The sequence below is a fragment of the Prionailurus viverrinus genome, chromosome B4 (genome assembly GCF_022837055.1).
Source record: "Prionailurus viverrinus isolate Anna chromosome B4, UM_Priviv_1.0, whole genome shotgun sequence".
In the NCBI taxonomy this organism is placed as follows: Eukaryota; Metazoa; Chordata; class Mammalia; order Carnivora; family Felidae; genus Prionailurus; species Prionailurus viverrinus.
Genome location: NC_062567.1, coordinates 138,777,903 through 138,797,723, shown reverse-complemented (window position 1 = coordinate 138,797,723; position 19,821 = coordinate 138,777,903). Strand labels below are relative to the sequence as shown.

At 54.3% G+C, this 19,821-nt stretch overlaps 1 protein-coding gene across 10 annotated transcripts; it reads left to right on the top strand.

Moving 5' to 3' along the window:
- The first annotated feature begins 335 nt into the window (after positions 1 to 335).
- Positions 336 to 14,806, top strand: LOC125170129 (uncharacterized). Of its 10 annotated transcripts, none has more exons than XM_047866363.1 (6): positions 336 to 1,388; positions 8,805 to 8,947; positions 9,474 to 9,597; positions 11,989 to 12,112; positions 12,442 to 12,596; positions 14,433 to 14,806. In XM_047866363.1, the coding sequence occupies exon 1, from the start codon at positions 457 to 459 to the stop codon at positions 1,384 to 1,386; it is 930 nt and encodes a 309-aa protein (XP_047722319.1). In that variant the 5' UTR covers positions 336 to 456; the 3' UTR covers positions 1,387 to 1,388; positions 8,805 to 8,947; positions 9,474 to 9,597; positions 11,989 to 12,112; positions 12,442 to 12,596; positions 14,433 to 14,806. The 10 variants fall into 10 exon arrangements, 6 of the variants coding, with proteins under 6 accessions (XP_047722319.1, XP_047722322.1, XP_047722323.1 ...); XM_047866366.1 differs by lacking the exon at positions 14,433 to 14,806 and adding an exon at positions 13,157 to 13,348; XM_047866367.1 differs by lacking the exon at positions 14,433 to 14,806 and adding an exon at positions 13,274 to 13,331.
- The last annotated feature ends 5,015 nt before the right edge of the window (positions 14,807 to 19,821 follow it).

The window sequence follows — 19,821 nt, the reverse complement described above, 5'->3', positions numbered from 1 at the left end:
TGCCCCCACAGAACTGTCCTGCTTGCTCACAAGCACCGCCAGGCTGTCCCTCCTGCATCTGGAGTCCCGGTCGTGTCCACCTGACCACAGTGGCCCCCCAGCAGGCACCCCGGGCCTGGCCCCCTTCCTGCCTTTCGGGGGGGTGGGGGTGGGGGTGGGGGGGTGGCTACAGCAGACCAGGGGTGGGCAAAACCAGTAAACACTTGTGCGCAGAGCTCGCCTCTTCCCTTGAGGACAGACACGGGGTCTGCAGGGCAACGGAAGCCATGCGGCAGGTGGGGTGGGGGAGGGTTATGGCGCCCAGCTGTACCTGTTAAAATGGGGGGGGGGGGGCGGGATTGCCGAGGAGGCGAGGGCGGAACCACAGGCCACAGACAGAGCCTGCTGCCCTCCCCCCGCGACCCCCACCACGTACGAGCCCCAGGCTGTCCCCCGAGGACACCCCATAGGCTGGAGATGCCAATACCTCGGCGACCTGCCCGGGGCCACGTATGGGAGGGACAGTGGGAGGAGAGGGGTGTCCCGCTGGTTCACCCCTGCTGGCGCTCAGCCCGGAGATCCGCCCCTCACATTGAAGGGGCGGAGCAAGGGGGCGCCCTTTCCTGCAACCCCCTCCAGCGGCTGGTCCCGGAAAGGGGCCGTGAGAGGCCAGGTCAAACAGGAGCTGAAAGGAGGGTGAGAGGGGGGTGGGCGGAGGGGCAGAGAGGCCTCACCCTCGGGTCCCAGGCCGCCCACCCCCATCCCAGGTCAGGGTTTCGGGGGTGGCGGGCTGTGGTCTGCGCTCACCACGTTTTCGCATCGCCCGGCACTTGCAGGCGAGGGGTCCTCTTACCCCCCCCCCCCCCACCGTCTGCCCGCGGTGCCCCCTCCCCGTCAAGGCGCAGGGCAGGGAGGGGGACTGGGCGCTGGCTACGGCTGTGCCGCCCCTGCCCTGCGTTCCTGCTCCCCTCACCTGGACCATCCGGGCTCGGACCCAGGGCTACCCCCGAAAATCCTCACCTGCCGGGAGGTGGAGCAGGGAGGGGGTGCGGGAGCAGACCAGAGGCGGGCGCCTTCAGGACTTGCGGGAGCCCTGGCCTTCCACGGGTGGGGGAAACCGAGGCCCAAACAGGCTATGACTGCGAGCCTGTTGAGGACATTCGGGGCTGTAGGGACTGGGGTGAGGAGGGGCCTCCTCCGCACGGCTTCCCGGCTGTCCGCGTGTGTGCTGCCACCAAGTGGCAGTGGCGCTCAGAGATCAACCTCCAAGCCAAGATCTCAGGCCACACCCAGCGCCCCCTGGCCTGGCAGGCCCGCTTTGACCCGGAACACCCTCCCCCATCCCAGGCCACTCCTGCCCAGGAGAAAGACGCTGAGGAACTCAGGCCCCAGGATGGGAGGGGCTAAAGGTAGGTGGCTCTCACTTGACCCGCAGGGAGTCTTTGGGACATCTGTGTGCCTCATTCATTCACGCATTCATTCACCCATTTCTCAAGCGGGTGCTGAGTACCACTGGGTGCCCCGCTAACCCAGCATCAGGAAGTAACATTGACAAAGATCCCCGCCCTTGCAGCTGGGGACCAAGCCTGGGTCTGCCCTGGACCGAGGGCCTGATTGGGTCAGGATTCTCAGTCCTGAAGCCCAGGCAAACGGGGACCGTTCATCACCCTGCCAGGAGCTGAGTTTTGCGTGCGGGAGACAGACGACTAAATACATACATTATATGGGGTGCCCCGCGCCAGGCTGAGGCTGGGGAGAAGGAGGCGGGAAAGCAGACAGGAAGTATGGGAGAGGGCGCCTTGTGAGCAGAGACTGCAGAGGGGAAGGGCCATGAGCTGCCTGGTTCTAACGGGATCTGACAGGTGAGAGATGGGATCTGACAGGCAGGCAGGTGGGGCCATGGGACGTCCAGCATGGACACCATGGGTATGAGCAAAAATGACCGGCATTTTGGCCTCAGTGACTGGAAGGCAGAGCTCCATGGGCTGACCAGGGGACACAGCAGCTATAGTTAGTGTTTGGACCTGGTGAGTTTGAGCTGCCTATTGGACATTCATTCATTTACCAGGACTTATGTAGTGACTGCTGTGTGCCTACTCCCTCAGTGAACAACATAGACACAGGTCCCTGCCCGAGGCAGAGGAGCAAGGCAAAAAAAAAAACAAAAAACATAAAACAGTGAGTACATTATCTGGGATGTGAAAAGGGCATTCAGAAAAGGCAGAGGGGTGCCTGGTGGCTCAGTCAGTTAAGCAACCGACTTCAGCTCAGGTCATGATCTCCGCAGTTCGTGGGTTCGAGCCCCGCATCGGGCTCTGTGCTGACAGCTCGGAGCCTGGAGCCTGCTTCCGATTCTGTGTCTCCCTCTCTCTCTGTTCCTCCCCTGCTCTTTCACTGTCTCTCTCTGTCTCTCAAAAATAAATAGATGTTAAAAAAAGAAAGAAGGAAAGAAAGAAAAGGCAGAGCTGGATAAGGGAAGGAGCTGGTCCTGGGGGCATAGTGGCAGGTGGGTCTCATGCAAAGACAAAAAGGAGATAAGGGAGTTAGAGGACACCATTGGGACCAACGGTTAAAAACAGTCTCCTGCCAACCCGGTGAGTCCTCTCTACAAAGGCTGGGAAGAATTGAACGGTTTTGCTATTGGATAAGTGTTAAGAGATTGCAAGGCAGAAAACTCACCCTCTCACGTGAGCTGGGCAGGTACAACCCTTTCTATACACGATCGTGAGAAATGATAACTTGTCCAAAGGACACCTGACATACAGCCTATTTTGTGTGATAATGATACAGGCACCCCAGCTCTCTTTGATTACAGTTTGTATGGGATATCTTTTTTTTTTTTTAATGTTTACTTATTTTTGACAGAGACAGCATGGGCGGGGGAGGGGCAGAGAGAGGGAGACAAGGACCCAGAGTGGGCTCTGCACTGAGAATGGATGCGGGGCTCCAACTCACAACTGTGAGATCATGACCTGAGCCGAAGTCAGGTGCCTAACCAACTGAGCCCCTCAGGCGCCCCTGCGTGGAGCACCTTATTCCATCCTTTGACTTTCCACCTCTTTGTGTCTTTTTATCTAAAGTGAGTCTCTTGTACAGCGTGTCGCAGGTGGATCATGTTGTTTTATGCACTCTGCCAATCCCTGCCTTTTAATTGGACAGTTTAATCCATTTACGTTTAAAGAGATTCCTGAAAAGAAAGGATTTACTTCCACCAGTTAGTCATTTCTTTGCTGTGTGTCTCATATGGTTTTTCTTCCTCATTTCCCCCGCTACTGCCTGTTTTTGGTATTTAGTTGATTTCTGTATGGTACCATTTTGAGTTCCTTCTCATTTCCTTTTCTGTATATTCTTTTCGGTATTTCCCCAGTGGTTGCCTTGAAAGTTACAATTGAAATCTTAGAATTATAACACCATAGTTTGAAGAATACCAATTGAGTCTCAATAGTGTACAGACATTCAGCTCCTATCCCCCATTGTTGTCACAGATATGAACTGTGTGCCCACTGACAGATTGCTTCCTGCATTTCTAAATCATATGGGGGAAAAAAGGACGACTTACAAACCAAAACTGCAGAAATGCCAGCTTGTATGTCTTTGTGTGTAGTCACCTGTTCTGTCTTTCTTCATGCAGCTTTGAGTTACTGTCTAGGGTCCTGTCATTTCGGCCAGAAGGACGCCCTTTAGCGTTTCTCATACAGGACATCTACTTGCGATCAACTCTCTCAGGTCTTACTTATCAGGAAATATCTCACTTTCCCCTTTGTTTTTGGAAGACAGCTTTTCTGGATACAGAATTCTTGGTCGACAGGGTTTTGTTTTTGTCTTTCATGACTTTAAGTATGTCATCCGAACTGCCTTCTGGTCTCCATGTCTTCTAATGAGAAATCTGCCTAAAACCTTTTTGAGGATCTCTTGTATGTGACAAGTCGGTATCTCTCTCGCTGCTTTAAAGATTCTCTCTGACCTTGGCCCTTGATAGTTTGATTATAATGTGTCCTAGGGGGACCTCTGAGTTTATCCTGCTTGGGATTTGCTGAGACTCCTGGATATACAGATTCATATCGTTCATCACATTTGGGGAGGTTGGGGCCATTATTCCTTCAAATATGTGTACGTCCCATTCTCTCTCTTCTCCTTCTGGGATGCCCACGATGTGCATGTGAGTAGTCCTGATGGTGTTCCCTAGGTCTCCCTCGCCCTTCCCTTTTTCTTCATTCTTTTTATTTTTGCTTCTCAAACTGGGTGATTTCAATGGCTTCATCTTCCAGCGTGCTTAAACGTGTTGTAGAATCTCCCTGGTGAATTCTTCATTTCAGCCCACTGTACTTTCCAGCTCCAGATTTTCTATTTGGTCCCTTTTCACAATTCCTGTCTCTTTACTGGAATTCCCTCTTTGTACCTTGTTCCCCTGATTTCCTTTAACTTGTTACACAAATTAAAGACGTTGATTTAACATCTGTGTCTATTAATTCCAGTGTGTGGACTTCTTCAGAGCTGGTTTCTGTATAAATCTCTTTTTCCCCTAAGAACGGGCCATATTTTCTATTTCTTGCAATACTTTGTACTTTTTTGTTGAAGACTGAACATTCTGAGTGTAATGTAACTCTGCAGATCACATTCTCCTGGGGCGTCTGGTGGGCTTGGTCAGTGGAGCACACAATTCTTGATCTCAGGGTTGTGAGTTCAAGTCCCACGTTGGGTACAGAGACTACTTAAAAATAAAAAATCTTTTTTTTTTTTCAACGTTTATTTATTTTTGGGACAGAAAGAGACAGAGCATGAACGGGGGAGGGGCAGAGAGAGAGGGAGACACAGAATCGGAAACAGGCTCCAGGCTCCGAGCCATCAGCCCAGAGCCCGACGCGGGGCTCGAACTCACGGACCGCGAGATCGCGACCTGGCTGAAGTCGGACGCCTAACCGACTGCGCCACCCAGGCGCCCCCTTAAAAATAAAAAATCTTAAAAAAAAAGAAAAAAGACCACACTCTCCCGCTTCTCATGAATTGTTGAGTTTTGCATATTGAAGGCTAATCTTCCATTTGTTTAGTGACTTTTCCAAACTATGCAAAGTCTTTATTTCTTGTTACATGTGGTCATTGAATTTCTGGTTCCATTATTTCTGTGATCATTCAGTGACTTAATAGAAATTTCCTTAAATGCGAATATGTATATCCTCCAGTAGATGCCACAATTAGGAACAAAAGGCAAAACCCAGCAAACTACACTCAGAACTAGTAGGAGAAAGGAAGTAATAAAGATTAGCGTGGAAATAAGTGACATGGAGAGTACAGAAATAGAGAAAATCGGTGAAATCAAAAGTTAGTTCATTAAAAGTATCAACAGAATCAACGCACCTCTTTTTAGTCAGATTGAGTAAGAAAAAAGAGAGAAGACTCAAATTACGAAAATCACAAGTCAAGTGAGGATATTACTATTAATTTTACAGAAATAAAAAGGATTACAAAAGCATGCTAAAGGCAATTGTACAGCAACAAATACAGGGTAACCTAAATGCAATGGACAAACTCCCAGCACGCAAGCTACCAAAACCGAGTCAAGAAGAAATAGAAAATTTGAATAGACAAAAAACAAGAGATTGAATCAGTTATGGAAAACCTCCCAACAAAGAGAAGGCCAGGATAGAGGGCTTCACTGGTGAATTCAATTAAACATTTTAAGAAGAATTAACTTCCCAACTCTTCCAAAAAATTAGAAGGGGAAATATCCTAACTCATTGCCAATTCCAAAGCCAGAAAGACACTATAAGAAAACTACAGTTCAGGGGAACCGGGGGGGCTCAGTCGGTTTAGCATCTGACTCTCATTTTGGCTCAGGTGATGATCTCAGGGTCATGAGATCAAGCGCTGTGTTGGGTTCCACATTGCAGGTGAAGCCTGGTTGGAATTTTCTCTCTCTCTCTCTCTCTCTCTCTCCCCTCCCCCACTCACACTCTCTCTCTCAAGACAAATAAACTTAAAAAAGAAAACTACAGGGGCGCCTGGGTGGCGCAGTCGGTTAAGCATCTGACTTCAGCCTAGGTCACGATCTCGCGGTCCGTGAGTTCGAGCCCCGCGTCGGGCTCTGGGCTGATGGCTCGGAGCCTGGAGCCTGTTTCCGATTCTGTGTCTCCCTCTCTCTCTGCCCCTCCCCCATTCATGCTCTGTCTCTCTCTGTCTCAAAAATAAATAAAAACATTAAAAAAATTAAAAAAAGAAAACTACAGTTCAATACCCTTGTGAGTATAGGTGTCGAAATCCTCAACAAAATACCAGCAAACTGAATTCAGAAGCATCTTGAAAGGATTACACACCATGACCAATTGGGATGTACTCCTGGAACACAAGGGTGATTCAATATCCAGAAATCAATCAATGTAATACACCACATTTACAGAATGAAGGGGAAAAGAACACACACGATCATCTCAATTGGTGCAGAAAAAGCATCCTTCTTTCATGATAAAAACTCTCAATGAACTAGGAATAGAAGGAACTTCCTTGACATGATAAAGATCACCTATGACAAGTTCACAGCTAACATCACACTCAATGGTGAAGGGCTGGAAACTTTACTCCGGAACAAGACGAAGACACTCACTCTCAACATTCAACTCGGCACCAAGAGTGCTAGCCAGAGCAATTAAGCAAGAAATAGATATAAAAGTCATGGAAATTGGAGAATTAAATTATCTCTATTTGCAGATGACATGATCTGATATGTAGAAAACCCTAAAGATTCCCCCCAGAACACTTCTAGGACTGACAAATGAATTCAGCAAAATCGGACACAAAACCAACACACTAAAGTCAGTTGCAGCTTGGGACCTGGGTGGCTCAGTCGTTTGAGCATCCGACTTCAGCTCAGGTCATGATCTCATGGTTCATGAGTTCAAACCCCACGAAGGGCTCTCTGCTGTCTGCACTGAGCCTGCTTCAGATCCTCTGTCCCCCTCTTTCTCTCTGCCCCTCCCCCCCTCTCAAAAATAACTAAACACTTTTTAAAAAACTCAGTTGGATATATATGCATTCGCAAAGAACACTGGCAAAAGGAAATTAAGGAAACAACTCCATCTATGATAGCATCAGAAAAGAATACTTAGAAATAACTTCAACCAAGGAGGATGACGACTCCTACGATGTAAACTACAAGTGTGTTTCAGCCTCTGTGGAAAGGCATCTGTGTTCATGGATTGGAAGGTTTAATACTGTTACGATGTCAGTACTACCCTAAGTGATCTACAGATTCGAAGCAATGTCTTCCATGGTGTTTTTGAAGAAACAGAAAAATCTATCTTAAAATTCATATGGAGGGGCACCTGGCTGGTTCAGTTGGGAATGCACGTGACTCTCGATCTCAGGGTTGTGAGTTCAAGCCCCATGCTGGGTGTAGAGACTACTTAAATAAAACAAATATTTTATTTTTTATTTTTATTTTTTTTTTCAACGTTTATTTATTTTTGGGACAGAGAGAGACAGAGCATGAACGGGGGAGGGGCAGAGAGAGAGGGAGACACAGAATCGGAAACAGGCTCCAGGCTCTGAGCCATCAGCCCAGAGCCTGACGCGGGGCTCGAACTCACGGACCGAGAGATCGTGACCTGGCTGAAGTCGGACGCTTAACCGACTGCGCCACCCAGGTGCCCCAAAAACAAATCTTTTCAAAATAATAATAATAATAATAATAAGAGGCGCCTGGGTGGCTCAGTTGGTTAGGCGTCCGACTAAGGCTCGGGTCATGATCTCCCGGTTCATGAGTTCGAGCCCCATGTCGATCTCTGTGCTGACGGCTCAGAGCCAGGAGCCTGCTTCGGGTTCTGTGTCTCGCTCTCTCTCTCTCTGCCCTCCCCTCACTTGAGCTTTGTCTCTCTCTGCCTCTCAAAAATAAATAAATATTTTAAGATAATAATAATAGATAAAATTCATATGGAATCACAAGGGAACTGAATAGACAAAATATATACTGAAAAAGAACAAAGTTGGTCTCACACGTCCTGATTTCAAAACTTACTACGAAGCTACAGCAATCAGGAGTGTGGTATTGGCTCAAGGACAGACACACAGACCACTGGGATAGAATCGAGTGTCCAGAAATAAACTCTCGTATATGTGGTCAATTGATTTGCAACAGGTGAAAAGACCATTTCAATGGAGAAAGGGTGTCTTTTGAACAAACGGTGCTGGGAAAACTGGATCTCCACATGCAAAGTAGTGAAGTCGTAAAGTTGTACCCTCCCCGTGTGCCCATCGACGGATGAACCAAATGTTGCGTATCCACAGTGGAATATTAGCATTGGAAGGAACGAGGTCCTGACACCTGCCTACAACAGGATGAGCCTCGAAAACACTACCCTCAGGGAAACAAACCAGACACAAACGGCCACAGGCTGTGATTCCACTCATAACAGCTGTACAGATAGGCACGTGAAGACCACAGGTCACCGTGGCCTGAGGGACGAGGGGTGGGGAGTTTCATAGGTACAGAGTTTTTGTTTGGGATGATTAAAAAGTTCTGGAAATAGGGGCGCCTGGGTGGCTCAGTCGGTTAAGTGTCCGACTCTTGATTTCAGCTCAGGTCATGATCCCGGGGTCGTGGGATAGAGCATCACGTTGGCTCTGCACTGAGCGGGCGCTCTGCTTGTGATTCTCTCTCCCCCCTCCCCCGCCCCTCCCCCACTCGGGCACGCTCTCAAAACACAAATGGTGGTAATGGGTGCACAACAACGTGGGCGTACCTGGTGCTGCTGGATTGTACCACTTAACCATTGTTCAAATGGAAAACCTTTCCTTAGGTATATTTAACCCCAATAAGACTTTTTCCCCCCAAGGCTTGTTTTTTTAAGTGTTCTCTAAACCCAGCGTGGGCCTCCACCTTCCAACCCAGAGATCAAGAGTTGCGCGCTCTCCTGACCGAGAGCCATAAAGCCTTTCTTCAAAGGACTTGTCAGCGCCCTGTGCGGCACGGTTCACTGTAAGTTTACCCGGTGATTGGGCGGTCATTGCGGCGGCTGTCCCCTTTCATTCCAAGCAAATTTTAAATGACCCTATTTCTGTGACAGCTAGTATCCACTTGGGGCCAGGCTTCTAAGTCCCAAGGGGGAGGGGTACCTGCCCTGTTGTTTCCATTTCAAAGAGATCGCTCTGAGACTATCAAGAAAAACGTTCCTGGAAGGCAAAACTGGCCCGAGGCTTGTTTATAGCTTTTCAAAAAGTTGCATCCATCTCAAAGGGACAGACAGAATTTACTAGTTTTCTATAGGAAATGCTCTAAGAGAAGGGAGTGGGAAGTCTTTTTCCGTGTTAACAGCAAGGAAAATTCAAGTTTGATTTGTAATTCTGCTTACAACACGTAGAGGAAAAAGGTTAGGGGAGAGGGAAGAGTCAGTGCAAAGGCCCGGGGGTGGACACGGAAAGAGTCACAGGAACCGAAGGGAGGGAGGAGGAGGGGCAGAGCGGGCTTCCCACTGAGAAGCAGTGGGCTTTCTTCCCCCGTGAAGGGTGTGGGAGGGGCCTCGGACTCCGTGAGCAGGGGTGCGGGGCACGCAGAAGCGTGGAGAGCAGAGCCTACGCGAGCCGCTGCAACACCCAGAGCGAGAGGCCAGGCAGGGGGTCGCCCTGCAGGTGGGTAGGCACAAGGGGTTGGGGGCGGGGTCGAGGCAGGGGCGGGTTGTGTCCTCGGATCCGGGTCCGGGGGGCGGAGCGGACCCGGGGGGAAGGGGGTGGGGGTGGGGCGGGGCGGGGGCGCGGCGTGTCCTCGGATCCGGGTCCGAGGGCGGGGCGGACCCGGGGGAGGGGGTAGGGGTGGGAGGGGGTGGGGTGGGAAGGGGCGGGGCGGGGCGTGTCCTCGGATCCGGGTCCGGGGGCGGGGCGGACCCGGGGAAGGGGGTGGGGGTGGGAAGGGGCGGGGGCGGGGCGTGTCCTCGGATCCGGGTCCGGGGGGCGGGGCGGACCCGGGGGAAGGGGGTGGGGGTGGGGCGGGGCGGGGGCGCGGCGTGTCCTCGGATCCGGGTCCGAGGGCGGGGCGGACCCGGGGGAGGGGGGTAGGGGTGGGAGGGGGTGGGGTGGGAAAGGGCGGGGCGGGGCGTGTCCTCGGATCCGGGGGCGGGGCGGACCCGGGGAAGGGGGTGGGGGTGGGAAGGGGCGGGGGCGGGGCGTGTCCTCGGATCCGGGTCCGGGGGGCGGGGCGGACTTGGGGGTGGGAAGGGGCGGGGCGGGGGCGGGGCGTGTCCTCGGATGGGGGGGGAGGGGGCGGGGCGTGTGCTTGGAGCCGGAGGGCGGGGATGGGGGGGGGGGGGGCGGGCAGCCTCAGATCCGGGGAAGGGGGTGGGGCGCGGGCTCGGGTCCCGGGGTCGGGGAAGGGGACGGAGCCAGGCGACCTCGTGGTCATCCCCCTCCCCCAACCCCCCATCCCCCAAGGCGATTCCGAGGTCCGGTTTGAGCACGGGTCTCGGGGGCAGGCTGGGGAGGGTCGGCAGCCGGCGCGGGCAGGGCGGGGCGGGGCGAGGGAGCAGCTGCGGGGTTGGGCCCGGCGACCTCGGACGCCCCCCGAGCGGCTCGGGGCGGGGAGGGAGCTGTCCCGGGGGAGGGGGCTGGGGCTCGGCTTCCGGCCCCGGAGGGCGAGAGTCCTGCGCCACGTCTGTCGCGGGGAGGGGGCGGCCCTGTGAGCCCTCCCGAGTCCTGTGGGGGCGGGCCTCGGGGGCCAGGGAGGTGGCTCCAGGTCCCCCCTGCTCCCCCAGCCCCGCTTTGGCCTTTCCCGGGGGAAACGTCTTTGAGGACGTCTCGCTTTTCTCGGCCCCTGCAAGTGGCTCTCTCGGCGCCCGCCCCTCGCAGCGCCGGCCCTGACCCGCGAGGGGCACCCCCCCCCCCCAAGGTACGGGCGCGCCCCGGAGCAGCTGCGGGGCGCAGGCGCACGGCTGCGCCCTGGTGGGATCCCCAGGCGGAGGGGCTCCCCGAGGAGGTGACCGCCCGTCCCCCTCTGGGAGAACTCGCTCCAAAGAGAAAGCCCGGCGCACGCAAACGAGGCCTGAAATGTATCTTTTAAAAATCTTTTGTGCGGCGGATTTTTAATTATCATACTGAAAAATTGCCACTTTTATTTGCGTGGACGGTTTCGTGGACTGTTTGGAGAGTCGTCGCTCGACCGGGTTCGGAGCAGTTCCGTCACCCCAAGGACCGCCTCCTGCTGTGGCTGGTAGACCCCCCACTCCCCCCCCACTCCCCCCCCCTCCACCCCCCCTCCCCCTCTCCACCCCCTCCACCCCCCTCACCCCCCCATCACCCCTCATCCCCCTTCACCTCCGCCTCACCCCCTTCACCCCCTCACCCCCTTCACACCCCTCTTTACCACCCTTCACCCCTTCTTCACTCCCCCTTCACCCCTCACCCCCCTCATCCCTCCTTCACCTCTCCCTCACCCCTTTCACCCCCCTCACCCCCCACCCCCTTCGCCCTGAAGCCCTGCTCTGGTCCCCCCCGGCGGCGGCTTGGTCTGCCCTGGGCCCTGGCCCCGCCCTCCAAGCGGCGGCCACAGCAGCAGGCCTCTCGGTGCCTCGGTGTCCCGCGGTGTAGACGGGTGGCCGTTCACGCACTGAAGAACGTTCGGTTGTTGCCTCCTATTGCACACAAAGCTTCCTACCACGTTCGTGCCCGGTTGTTGTGTGAACGTGCATCCCGTGTCCGGGTGACCGGCCAGGGCTGGGATTGCCACATCCCGTGTCGGGTGGGAAGCGGGAGCCGGGACCGTCGTCCGGGGGCCGCTGCCCGCCTGCTCCCTCCACAGCTGCTCCCTGGCCTCCCGTAGGCCGTGGGGGCGCCTCGTCGGGGCTGGGGGATGGGGGGGCTCCCCGGCGTCTAATGACACCGAGGTCTTCTCGTGGCCTCTTCGTCGTCCCCGCATCCGCTTTGGATCAAGACCTTTCCTACGTGCAGGTAGTGCTGTCTCAGTGTGGACACTCTGCGTCCCTCCTCCGACACGGGGTTCGCGGCACCTGTTTCCTGTCGTTCTCTTGACAGTGTCTCTGGGGGAGCAAAAGTCTGCGTTGGGATGAAGTCCAGTTTATCAGTTTCTTCTCCGATGGCGTCTCTCCAAACTCCGAGCAAGCCCATGTCGTGAAGATCGCGTCCCGTGACCTTCTGCGTAAGTTGTGTATGTTGTGCACTTAAACCCGGGACTCCCTTTGAGCTTACCTTCGCCGAGGTGTGGACTGGAGGTACAGGCTCCCCCCTCGCGCGTGGGGGACACTGGCCCAGTTCCATTTGCTGAAATAGCTGCTTGTCCTATGCTGAGCCGCACTCACACGGCTGCCAGAGTTCTCCGTGGCTCTGTTTCTGGACCACCCGTCTGGTCGGCGCCCGGGCCCCTCTAACACCGGTCCCACCCTGTGTTGCTCACGCAGCTGTGTGGTCAGTGTTCCAATCAGGTGGCTTCCAGCAGTTTTGTTCTCTTTCCACTTGTTTTTCTTCTAGTTCCATTGCTGTTACATGTGCATTTTAGAATTTGCCCATCTCTGTCTACAAAAAAAATCTTGCTGGAATTTCGCCTCGTGATGTGTGAAGTCTATAGACCACTTTGAGGAGAACTGACATCTTCGCTACGCTGAGCCTTCACGTTCGTGAACATGGTAAGCCTTTCTATTTATGTAGATCGTATCTGATTTCTTTCAACAGCATTTTGTCGTTTTCAGTACTCAGAACCTTTTCGTGCTTTGCTAGATTTGCACCTAGACGTTTTGGGAAGCTTTTGTAAAAAGCGATAGTCTTAAAATTTTGGTCTCCGATTATTCATTGCTTGTATCTATCTGGGCATACAGTTGATTTTCATGTGTCAATCTCTATCCTACAACCTTGCTTAAACTCACTTACTGGTTCTAAGAGTTTGGTTCTGTCTAAAAAAGAGATTCCCTGGGATTTTCTACACAGATCGCTGCATTGGCCGCAAACTTCCCAAGCAACATGCCTTTTATTTCCTTTTCTTGCCCCGTTGCACTGGCTGGAGTTTCTAGCACCGTGTGAGATAAGAGTGCTGAGGGAGGGCACCCTGGCCGTGACCCTAATCTCACGTGGAAGCATTCAGGCTTTCGCATGAAGTACGATTTAGCTGCAGGACTTTTATCGATGCCCTTCGTCAGGTTAAGGAAGTTTGCTGGATATAGAACTCTGAACAATGATTCTTTTCTTTCAGCACCAAAAGGATACTGTATTACCGATAAGAAAGTCTGGCATTCAAGTCATCGTTCTTCTATAGGTTACACATCATTTTTCTCTGGCTGCTTTTAAGATTTGTTTTCTCTGTTTTTAGTTTTCAGCAATTTGATTATAAAGTGTCTTGGTGTGGGGGCGCCTGGGTGGCTCAATCAGGTAAGCGTCCGACTTCGGCTCGGGTCGTGATCTCACGGTTCGTGAGTTCGAGCCCCGCATCAGGCTCTGCGCTGACAGCTCGGAGTCCGGAGCCTGCTTCGGATTCTGTGTCTCCCTCTCTCTCTGCCCCTTCCTTGCTTGTGCTTTGATCCTCTCTCAAAAGTAAATAAACATAAAAAAATTTTTTTAAGTGACTTGGTGTGGATTTTTTTCAGTTTTTCCTGGGTGGGATTTGTTCTGTTTTTTTTGTTTGTTTGTTTTTTTGTTTTTTTAATTTTTTTTTCAACGTTTTTTATTTATTTTTGGGACAGAGAGAGACAGAGCATGAACGGGGGAGGGGCAGAGAGAGAGGGAGACACAGAATCGGAAACAGGCTCCAGGCTCCGAGCCATCAGCCCAGAGCCCGACGCGGGGCTCGAACTCACGGACCGCGAGATCGCGACCTGGCTGAAGTCGGACGCCTAACCGACTGCGCCACCCAGGCGCCCCTGTTCTGTTTTTTTAAATTATAAGTTTATGTCTTTCACCAAACTTGTGAAGCTTTCAGCCATAATCTCCTTAAGTATTTTTTCGGTCTCACGGTCTTTCTCCTCTCGTTCTGGGACTCTAATGAAACAAACATTCGCTCTGTCGTCCCGTGGGTCCCTGAGACGGTTCATTTTTTTAAATCTCTCTTGCTCAGATGAATTTCTGTTGCTGTGTCTTCAACGTTCATTGACTCTCTTGTCTCAATTCTGGTATTCGATCCCTCCGTGAGGGTCTTCTTCCCTTTCGGTTATTCTACTTTTCAATTCCAAAATTTCCATTTGCCTCTTTTTTTTTTAATGTCTTTCCCTTTGCTGAGCCGTTCTATTTCAATTTGTGTCAAGACTTTTTGCAGTTTCTGGTTAAAGCATTTTAATAGCGCTTGAAAGTCCCTGTCAGATCATTCAAACATCGGTGGTATCACATCATCCGTGTCTGTTGTCTTTACCCACGTGAATTGAGATTTTCATGTTTTTCCAAAACTTAATCTCATGGGCTAATTTCCCTAAGTTTCTTTCTCTCCATTATTTTCCTGGTACTTTCCAGTTACCTGAGGTTCCTTTTTCCTCCACCAGAAACTGTCCACTTCTGCATTTGTGACGCATTTGGGGCCAAGTGGCAGGACTTAGAGGAAAAACTTCTGCTAATTATCAGGTTCAGCACGGTTCCAGGATCCAAGATCAATATACAAAAACCAGCCACACTTCTTGATGTTAGCAATGAGCAATCCAGCGATAAAATTGAGAAGAAATTCCATTCACAACAGCATTGAAAAGAAAGTAACTAGGAGTCAGTTCAACAAACGGAGTGTGAGACTTGAACACTATGCAGCATTTTGTTTTTGTAATAATGATCTATTTTTGAGAGACAGTTTGAGTGGAGGAGGGGCAGAGAGAGAGGGGGACACAGAATCCGAAGCGGGCTCCAGGCTCCGAGCTGTCCGCACAGAGCCCGACGTGGGGCTCGAACCCACGAACCAGGAGATCGTGACCTGATCCAAAGTCGGACGGTTGACTGAGCCACTCAAGTGTCTCTCTTTTTTTGTTGCTTATTTTTGAGAGAGAGAGAGAGAGAGAGAAAGAGCACAATCGAGGGAGGGGCAACAAGAGGGAGGGAGACCCAGAATCCGCGGCAGCCTCCAGGCCCCAAGCTATCAGCATAGAGCCTGATGCAGGGCTCGAACGCACAGACCGTGAGATCACCACCTGAGCCGAAGTCGGACGGTTAACTGAGCCACCTAGGCGTCTCCACAGCATTTCTAAGTGATATTAAAGAAGATCTAGATAAATACGGAGACACCCACTGTTAATGGGCTGGAGAACTCAATATTGTTCAAGTGGCAATATTCCCCAAATTGATTAATAGATTGAATGCAATCCTTCTCAAAATGAGAGTATTTTGGGGTTTGGGGAGCAAAATTAGCAATCTGATCGTAAAACTTGCATGGACACGCAGAGGACACAGGACAGCCAAACAATTCTGAAAGGAAACAAAGTTGGAGAATTTACGCATTCCAATTTGAAAACTTACCACACAGTAAGTAACAGCAATAAACACAGCGTCTTCTGACATAAGGATTGACATATGGATCAATGGAACCGCACTGAGAGTCCAGAAATAGATTGACAGATTTATCGTCAATTGATTTTTGACAAAAGTGCCACGGCTTTCAAGGGGGGAAAATGCTCTTTTCAGCAAGTGGCGCTATGACAATTGGAAACCCATGAAAAAACAGAATTTGGACCCCTCCCTACGCCGCACAAAAATTAACTCGAAATCAACCATAAACCCGAGTGTAAGATCTAAAGCTGTAAGATTTTTGAAAGGACACATACGAGAAAATCTCTGTGACCTTGAGACAGGCAGTGTTCTTGGGTGCCACGCCGAAAGCGGGAATCCACGAAAGATGAATCCGAGTTGATCAATAGTGCAGATTCTGTGCTTCGAGTGACGATAAGATAACGAAACTGGGATAAAATGTTTGCAGGTCAGATGTAATAAGGGGTTTGTCTTTAGGACACTTGCAGCTCAAATACAAGACAAACGTACGCTTGAGATTATTAGGTGTATTTTACAACAATTAAAACCAGATATAAAATGTAAAACAGTAATCATAAGACAACCAAGCAAGTAAAAAAAATAGGCAAAAAAAAAGTTAGCCATTTCATCAAGGAAGGAGGAGGAACGCCGGGTATCTTCTTTGGTGAAACGTCTAATCCGATTTGCAAAGATGCTCGGCACCAGTAGTGACTAGGAAAATCCAAACTGAAAGCGAACGCGTCACCACCTCGCGCACACCAGGGTGGCTGTACCACGAGGAAGGCCCGGCACAAGTGTTGACCAAGGTACCGAAACACCGGAACCCTCCTACGTCGCGGGCGGGAAAGTAAAACGTGCAGCCAGTTTCTTCCAAAGTTGACCTAAACCTACCACACGACCCAGGGTTCCACTCCCGGGTGTTTACCCAAGAGGAACGACAACGTGTGCGCCCAAGAGCTCGTACATGAAGGTGCACAGCAGCTACGTTCGTGATAGTCACACTGCGGAGACAACCCGAATACCCGTCGACTGGTGAACAAACCACGTGTGCTGTATCCGCACCACGAAGCATCATGACGGGAACCAACACGGGCGAACTTCGGGACTATGCTCGCTGAGAGCAGCCGGACAGCAAACACTCCACGGGGCGCAAGTCCGTGTGCGTGGAGCGTGTGCAAGAGGCAAGTCTGTGAGGACAGAGAGGGGGTGGCTGTGGATGGTCCGGGAGACCTTGGAGGTGAGGGCAGCGTTCTAAAGTTGGACTGTGGTGGTGGTTGCACAACTGGGTAAATTTACTAAAATCATTGGACGGTGGGTGGATCACTGAAACTGTTGAAAGTGGGTGGATTTTATGGTATGTAAATTACACCTCAATAAAGCTGTTTTAAAAATACTTCTCAGGGTTTTTCTTTTTTAGATTTCCATTTAATTCTCTGAGCAATCTTTAAAGTGGCTCAGAGCATGTGTTTAAGAAGTTTTTCATTAAAAATTTAGCTGAAAGCAAGAGCCTGACCTGGACCCTGCCCCTGGGGCCGTGTCCTGGTGGAGGTCTGCACCACGACCGTCCCTCCCACGTTCCCCCCGCCCCCCGGCAGGGCGGCCACCCCAGCACCCCGTCCACCCCCCTGTGCACCGCGGGGCCACCAAGCGCTGAGCACTCCCCACCCGCCTTTCCCAGGACTGCGGGCCCTCCTGCCCCTCCCCACCGGCTTCAGGACCACCACCTCCTCCTCCGGGAGGCCCTCCTGGATCACAGCTCCAACACCACCTCTTCCCACTCCCCGCCCCGCCCCGCCCCGCCACACACACCACACTCACCGCACACCAGACACCGTACACACACACACACACACACATGCACACCACATGGTGTGTCTACCGTCTTGCACACTGGGCCTCCTTCTGTAGGGACCTCGCAGAGCTTGGCCAGTTTGGAGGCTGCTGGGGGGGTGGGGGGGGAGGGGCGGAGGATGGGGCCCGGGCCGGCCTGGCTGGAGGGAGCAGAAGGCCCCAGGCCCAGGACGTGCCCGCCTTCAGAGACGTGGAGACCTGGACCGATGCTCCCTGCCTGCCTCCCCGTGTGGGACCAGAGGGGCGAGAGAGGTTGGGGGGCCCCCAGGTAGCAGCCGGTGGGCAGGGCCCATGTGTCGTCACCTGGGCTCTGATGGCAGAGGAGGTCGGGGGCGTCTGACCGGGTCCTGCCGGCAGCTGCCCACCCGGACAGGCACAGCTGAGTGGCGGGCGTGAGGGGAGCAGAAACCGGGGGCCCGCGGGGAGTGGGGAGCAGGGCCCAGGGGGTGTGGCCCCAGGGAGGCGCCAGGCACATCGTCCACGGTGGGGCTGGGTGAGCAGCACAGGCCGCGGTGGACGGGGCCCCGAGGCCTGGGCCACAAGTGCCCCCACCCCCCCAGCTGCCTTGGGCTCTGCCCTCCCAGGACACCTGCCTCCAGGCCGGGGCTCACCAGCTCCCGCCCCGTGGCCTCCAGAGACGGGACTGCTGCGGTGGGCCGGGGAGCGAGGCGACAGACGCCCCGGCCACGTGGCCACGCGAACCTACTGTGCGCCGGCCCCTGCCTTCCTGGAACCTGGCGGGCCCCACCGGCCCCGGGGTTCCCCATCTCCAGACCCCTTTCTGCCCAGGCGGGAGTCAGGCGGGGGAACCCAGTGCACCCAGAACCAGGCTTTCTGTGGGTCGCGGGGCCAGGGAGGCCCTCGCGGGGGCTGGGTTCGTGGTCCCGGAGACGGTGTGCCAGCTGGTCCTCCTCCGACACCTGGCCTGCTTCCCCCCTCCCCCCACACCGGGGTGGTGGCCGGACCCTGGTTTCCCTGGGCTGCCGCTGTTGGTTCCAGCGCCCCGGCCGGCTCGGGGCGCCCACGACTAATCCGCCCATCAGCTCTTGATAGCTGCGGGCCGCAGCCAGGCATGGGGGTCAGGTGCTGGGCGGGGTGGCCGTGTGAGGTGAGAACGGGGACAGAATGTCCCAGAGACGAACTAGCACGGGGGTGGGGAGGTCAGTGGGGCATAGCTCTGAGTCCCCGATTGCCCCTGGGCCTCGAGTCCCTGCTCACCACGGGCAAGAGGCCCCCTCGGGCCGGGCCGGGTCTCTTGCACTGGCCTGAACAAGAGCGGGCCTTTGTGGGCTGGCGGGGGCTGCCAGGGTGCGCGGACGGGGTCCTCTCAGGCCTCCATCCCTCCTTGGGTGTCACCGACCTTGTACCTTCCAAAGCACCCGAACCCACCCCATTTTGGTCTCCGAGGACACGCGGCCCGGCCGCTGAAGATCCGCCCCCCCCCACCTCCGAGGGGACTTGGCCCGGTCTGCCCCACCCCCAAAGTCTGCACTTCCCACCTCCTCACCCTGCAGCTCCCCTCGGCCCCTAGACCCCACCTCCTCCTCAGATCTCAGCCCTCTGGGAACCCCTGCTTCCTATGACCCCAGTGCCCTCACGGTGGCTCCCTGGCCGTGAACTCTGTGAGAACCAGCAGGGGCCCAGGGATGTTCTTGAACACACTTCAGGGCTCCGGGAGGTCGATGAGCCTGGTTCACAGGTGACAGCACTGCCACCCAGAGCTGGGGGGGGGGGGGGAGGGCTGGGGGGCAAGGCCTGGCCCCTTGCTCTGTCTCCTCCCTTCCCCCGCCGCATCCCCACCCCCACGTGCTGCCGCGCCTCTGAGGGGCGTGTGGGTCACTAGGGGTGGAGAGCGCCCCAAGTCTCGGCAGCAGGCTCCGCCTGGGTGCACACGCACGTGGACACACGTGTGCACAAACCGTGCCACATCACACACACGTGCACGTACAGACACACGGGCGCCCCCTCTCCACACCCACGCGCACACACACTTGGAACGTGCACAGGCACACACACCTACGAGCGCACTCACAGGTGCACACGGTAGGCACGTCGCACGCACGTGTGGGCACACACGTACCCTTTTTGTGGCCCGATGGTTCTCCCGGCCCTTTCTAGAGGGGAGACTGAGGGGGCTGCCCCGAACTGGACTCGGGGACCCCGCAGCAGCCCCTGACCTGCTTCCGCGTTAGCCCAGGTCAGCGGGCTAGCCGAGGGGCCTCCTCTGGGCCCCGGGTGTGGGATGCCCTCTCTGCCGTTCTGGGCCCTGGTGCCGGGGTCCTCGGCACCCCACGTGCGGGATTGCCACCCCTGCTCTGTGCCGGCGCCCGCCTCTCCGCGGGAGGAGTGAGGGGGGCAGAGCTGCGGCCGGAGGGCCAGCCGGCCCCGGACTCTGGTCCGGAGCTGGCCCCGCTGTAGCGGGTTGTTGGGGGGATGCAGGCTGCTGAGCGGGCGTGGGAAGGAGCCCTGAGCCGCGTGCGCCCCGAGGAAACTCTGCAGCCCCTCCCATGCCTGCCCTTCTGCTCCTCCGTGGAGCAAAACGGGTCTGGGCTCCTCTCTCTGCCTTTGGGCCTT

Excerpts from the sequence above, each read along its gene's own strand:
- LOC125170129 (XM_047866363.1), top strand. The coding sequence starts at position 457 with ATGCCAATACCTCGGCGACCTGCCCGGGGCCACGTATGGGAGGGACAG.